General features: G+C 43.3%; 1 protein-coding gene across 1 annotated transcript in view; it reads left to right on the forward strand.

Annotated features, from left to right (window-relative positions):
• Positions 1-4,301, forward strand: part of LOC124596026 — a 30,836-nt gene extending 26,535 nt beyond the window's left edge. Inside the window, exon 2 of the mRNA XM_047134987.1 lies at positions 1,870-4,301. Within this exon, the coding sequence (XP_046990943.1) occupies positions 1,920-4,001 (2,082 nt within the window). The 5' untranslated portion in view covers positions 1,870-1,919 and the 3' untranslated portion in view covers positions 4,002-4,301. The remainder of the gene's footprint in view (positions 1-1,869) is intronic.
• Positions 4,302-6,258: the final 1,957 nt, after the last annotated feature.

Genomic DNA, 6,258 nt, shown 5'->3' on the forward strand with positions numbered 1-6,258 from the left:
GTGACCATTATAATACCCATCCATAAAATCTGATTGTCGTTTGGTAATATGAAGTCCATGAATGGCTGAAATGGTTTCCAGGTAGTCAAACATAATCATTTGCGGTTAAGATCGGTTCATTTGGACCAGAGGACTCAGTCCATTCCTTGTAAACACAGTCCACACCTTTGCGGAGCCACCAACAGCTTGCACAGTGTCTTGTTGGCAACTTGGGACCATGGCTTCGCGGGATCTGCGTCACAATCGAACCCTAGTATCAGGTCTTAACGAACCGAAATCGGTACACATCTGTCGAGGCCACGATTTTCAAGTCGTCTGGGGACCAACCAAGATCGTTACGAACCGAGGAGAGGCGCTCCAGTTGATGTGCTGTTAGCAAAGGCGATCGCATCGTTACTTTGCTGCTATAGCCAATTAACGCGAAATTCGCCACACTGTCCTAACGGATATATTCGACGTACATCCCACATTGATTTTGCGGTTATTTCACATATGTTGCTTGCCTTTTAGAGCTGACAACTCTACGAAGGCGCCGCTACTCTCGGTCGTTAAGTGAAGGCCGTCGGTCACTGCGTTGTCTGTGGTGAGAGATAATACCTGAAATTTGCTATTTTCAGCACATTCTTGACACTGTGTTTCTCGGAATATTGAATTCCATAACGACTTCTGAAATGGAATGTCCCATGCATCCGGCTCCAACTGTCATGCTGCTTTCAATGTCTGTTACTCCAGTTGTAGAGCCATAATGACGTCGGAAACCTCGCACGTGAGTCACCTAAGTGCAAATGACAGTTCCTCCAATGCAGTTACCTTTAATACATTGTGCACGCTATACTACCGTCGTGTATATATGTGCGTATCGCTATCCCATGACTTTTTGCCACCTCGGTTTTCAGTGCCATAGGCAAACAGCAATTTTCGTCACATTTCTAAATTACTTCTCGGTTTCTTTATTGCTTGCTCGGTGTACAGATTAAATACTATCAGGCATAGGGGAAAATCCAGTCACACTCCTTTGTTAGCTAGTGCGCCCATTTCGTGTCCTTCGACTCTCATCGCTCCAATTTTGGTTTCTGTATAAGTTGTGAGTAACCTTACAAACACTGTAGTTCATCCACGTTATTTTCAGAATTTCAAAGAATGGTCTCGAGACAACACTGCCAAAAACTTTCTTTAATCTACAGATGCTATGAAAATAAGCTTTGTTTTCTTTGATTTATCTTTTAAGGCAAGCCGTGTGTGTTCCTACATTCCTTGGAACCCAAGCTGTTCTTCCAGGGGGTTGGCTTCTACTAGTTTTTCTATGCATCTGTAAATAATACCTACTTTTATTTTTCAGCCATTCATTGTTAGTCAGCTTTTTTTGGAGTTTGAATTATTTATTTGATCTACAAGTGTGGGATTATTTTGCTTGTATTTGCAGATAGTTCTGAACTGGTTGGCTCTCTCAAGGATCTCAGCTACTGTGAGGGAATGTCGTCTACTCCAGGCCCTTTGTTTTGATTAGTTGTTTCAGTGCTGTTAACTAATCTGTAACGCTGGGTAATATGCACAACCTCCACGTGTAGGAAAATCAGTTGCTAACAGGCGTTTATGATATAAGTATCCATTGGAAATCAATAATACTGATGGCTAAAAGCCAACACACGCCTAGAATTAATAAAGAATGGGTAGAAACAAGGTTTGCTACGAACCAGGCTACAACAGTTGTGTACTATGCAAATAGCAGATTAGACTAAATTTCATAAAACTTTGTTGTACGAAAATTGCGAAAGAGATACATATAACAGAACTGATAATACAACTGGTAGTTATAAAATCTGTGAAAAAACTATAAAAATTAAAAACATTTTATGTTCTGCTTTTCAGCGTACCTGAGAGCATTCCAAGCTAGAGGGCTGGAAGCAATACATTAGTAGATGGAAATCTGCTCTGACAACATGTTCTTGCTGAACTGGAGGGGCATCCACAACCCGTGGCTGTCACAGACGATGGGAACAACATCGGAGAAAAGCTGCCATCGAGCGTACCAGCTCCTGAGTGGACTTGGAATTCCTGCCTTGGATCAGGCATCTTCGCTACAGCGCCAGCAGCCACCAAAGGCCGTCAGCAGTTTCCCCTCCATCGAGGACGAGGAAGCGCGTCACGCTCCTCTGAATGACGTCACTGGAGGAGCCTCACCTGCCAGCAGCGAAGTCCGCGCCACCATCTCCATATTCCACGAGCCAATCCCGAGAGGTGATGCCAACCTCTCAGCGTATGTGTCTCGAAAAATGTCCGTGGACACAAGCTCAGATAACACTGCTCCACAAGCGGAGCCCTCCTTTCAGAATATAACAGCTCACGGGAGGCAGCCATATGCTTTTCCTTCCACCTCATCTTTTGGTCCTTATGGAGCACACGGTAGCCATGAGTCTTTGGGATCAGTGCAGCCACGCCCAGCGTCTCATAACGCGGTCGGCGACGTTTCAGATAACTGTCCAGAATATGAGGGGTCAACTGACCCGCCTATGCCCAAGGGCAACCAAGATGTACCAAGCCACACAGACTCAGATTCAGAGCTTGACGATTCTGACGACGGCGACGGCGACGGCGACACCCCTGTGCAGCCATCTAAGCAGGGACAACCAGGCTCACCCATCCGACGTCCGACCTATACTCATTTGTCGGACGTTTCTAATGATTCAGTAGATGATTCAGATGGGAAAAAACAAGCAACAGCTTCATACCCTAAACCTTGGAAACGGATTGAGAATGCATATGTACAAGCCTTACCCCTTTACAGCTCTTTGCTTGCAAGTCAGTTCCTCCTCATAAATGACAGACCCGGTACCGTTTCCAGTGCAATGCTGGAAGAGTGCCTTTTCAATATATTGATTCAGGCACTGCCGAAGACCAGGTTGTTGAAACTCTTGTCGAAATGGCAGGCTCGGCTAAGTGACAATATTCAGAATTTTAAAACGGAAAAGGCTTCATTCCTTGGGCTTCATGTCTCGAACGCCACACAGAACTCTGTCACGCAACAGTTCGGAAACATCAATGTAGACAGAGGGCAATCTGTGGACAGAGAAGCAACTCGCAATAAACAGCATCACAGAAGTGACAACAATGAATATGAAATGGTTGATCTTACTCCTGATGACGAGAAGAAAGTGGCAGGAGCCCAGGAGGAAAAGCAGCAGGTAGCTGAGCAGTCGTCACCGCTTGGGGAGCAGCAATTTCAGCAGAATTCCATCATCCAGCCACACATCGAGCAGATGCAGCCTGGAGATCCTCCAGCGATGCATTCGCTACCAGACGATCCTCCACCAACGGGCGCTGAGGCTTGCACACCTGCTGTCCAGCTGCCAGCCCCGCTGGCACAGGAGTTTGTGTTACCAATTCATCTCAATGAAGCAGGTATGCAGTCAGCCGCATTGTCAGAAGAGGCAGCCGTAGCACTCTCACCGCAGTCTCCCATGCAGCTCTGTTCAGCCCAACCATTCTCCCATGTCCAGGACTGCACCACAGAGGAACCAGCTGAAAATCGACCAAGGCCTGCGGCTCCATCTGCAGAGCGGTCATCTTCCTCACATGGTCATCCCATGGAGCCAATTTTTGTGGCTGAACCATCTGCGCTGCTGCCAGCTTCTGTAGCTGAACATTCGTCCCCAATGGAATCAGAGCCCGAGCCATCTGCGCTGCTCCCAGCATCTCTGCCTGAACATTCACCTCCAATGGAATCAGAGCCACTACGGGGGACATCTCAAAGCGTGGTAGCGCCCTCCTCCTGCCAGGTCCCTGCACAACAAGATGCACGCAAAGGACGTGCCGGGTTCTTCGAGAGGAGGAGCAGGGAACCGTGGGACCACAAAGGACTTCTTAGCTTTGTGGCGCGCCACGCTTTTACCTTACCTCATCATGTGTGGGCTGAACGTAAAGAGGGGCAGCCCAGGCGGAGTATGCGCATTGCCATGAAGAAACAAGTCAACACCTATTTCCCACGTGAGAGACTGTCTTGAAAGTCAGCATCTAATAAGAGAATTGGCTCATGCTGAACTAGCATGGGCGCAGAAATCTGAAATAATATCTTTGTCTGTAGCATATAATCGAGGTAATATGTGCGTTTTGATGAGGAGGTGTGAACATTTATTGAGGAAGCTGAAGGTATTTATACTTAATGTTTCTAGTTCAGTGGTGGACAGGTAAATGTGTAATAGCCATAATATATGTGAAGATCTGTGTGAAATCATTTTGTCATTGTTGGTTTCTAAGCTTGTATTGTAGCAGTTGTAATTGTGTTGCTCACTTGGTAATTTGAAAAAAAAAGGAAAAGGAATAAGATTTAACGTATCACGCTTTTCATAACGTAGTATGCTGCTCAGAATATTATATTTTTAAAATGTATTACAATTTTAATGAGATATAAGGTATATATATATGTATATATGTATGTCAGTATTTATGTACTCTATTGTGTTTAATTTATAATAAATGTTTCTATGTCGTGAAATTGTTCTCTGGACCTCTTCGCAAACGACAACTAGTTTCGGTTTGATGACCGCTACTTTGGTTGAACATGTTGAGTTTATGTCTGTATAGTTTACCATCATTTGTTTTAACCATTACTGATCTCAGAGGTTTTGCTGGTCTTACAACTTCTCCTCCTTTTCAATTTCCACGACAAACTATATTCAAGGTTTGTCACGTGCTAGTCGAGAATTTTCAGATATTGTATATTTACGTAACATCTCTGCTAATATCCCTTATTTTCCAATTCTCGACTAAGTTGCTGTGGTTTTATAGCCTCTGGACGGAATGTTTCTGGTGTATGTTCTAGTTTTTCTTGAAAATGATCTCTGGTTCATGACCCCAAGTGTATATCTTGTTGCGTGTTTCGGTAACTGAGAATTGTTTGTTTTATCTACTGAACATTTTGACGGTTGGTCCATTATCCGGTTTCAGCGCCTCAGGTATTGGCTCTGAGCACTATGGGACTTAACTGCTGTGGTCATCAGTCCCCTAGAACTTAGAACTACTTAAACCTAACTAACCTAAGGACATCACACACATCCATGCCCGAGGCAGGATTCGAACCTGCGACCGTAGCGGTCGCGCCGTTCCAGACTGTAGCGCCTAGAACCGCTCAGCCAATCCGGCCGGCGCCTCAGGTATTCCAAACAAACTGATCTAGTTACCTAATTTTTTCAAAACTTTTTTAGTGGTACTGTTTGGCATGTAATAAAATTCAGACAAGTCAGAGTAACTGTCCACTATCAATAAATTTTCTTGTTTTCCCAAATAAAATAAATCTGCAGAAATTATTTGTCCTGGATAACTTGGCATTGATTTCACTGCAATGGACTCATGCGTTTCTTTTCTTGAATACAGGTGACATATGTTTCATGTTGATACATAATTCTTGATGTGTTGTGTCATATTTCTCGAGTATCATATTTTCTAGCTCTCCTGCAACAACTTTCTATGTCAAGGTGTCCTTCATGGATCCATTTCATTTTCCTTTGAATTAAATTTGATAACGTAATTATCTTTTGGCATTTGAAGAAAACTGCTTCAGCATAGTTAATAATTTCTTTAAAGGTCCAAAAATGACAGTTCTTGTGTAGCTTCCTTCAGTTAAGTAAGGAATTCTTCACTGATAGGTAAAACCGTCAATACATCTAGTTCTTCCACTTCTGCTTTAGCTTCTGGGTTCTTGCAGTCTCCAATTATGATGTCTGATATCGGTATATATGACCCTTCAGTATAAATTACCTTAGGAGAAACAAAATTTCAAAAATTATGCGTTTTAGTCTTGCAGGTACACCTTCGAATAATTTTTTAAAATTTGTCTCCAGTGGTCTGTATTCAGTTTCAGTTATCAACTTTTGCCATTAATACAGTCATGAAATTTCTTGACTGCGTATTTAATTGCCATGGCCCACTTTTCTGTTTGTGGAGATAAGTGTTGTGCTTGTGACAATGACTTTGTAGCATATACGGCTGGCTGTTTACCCTGCAACAGGAGAGTTCCTATGGCTCTTTGACTGGCATCAGCAGATAAATTCACAGCTTCACTATAACAATGAAGCACTGGCGGTATTGTGAGACATGCTTTTATTTTGGTAAATGCTTGCTGTTTTGCCAAATCCCATTTCCACTCAGTTTCTTTCCTTAGCAACTACTGCAATAGGTCTATCACTACATAAGAATTTAGTACGTGTTTAGATAAGTAATACACCATACCTAATAGATGTTGGTGCTGCTATTTATTTTGAA

This window comes from Schistocerca americana, chromosome 2, assembly GCF_021461395.2.
Source record: "Schistocerca americana isolate TAMUIC-IGC-003095 chromosome 2, iqSchAmer2.1, whole genome shotgun sequence".
Classification (NCBI taxonomy): Eukaryota; Metazoa; Arthropoda; class Insecta; order Orthoptera; family Acrididae; genus Schistocerca; species Schistocerca americana.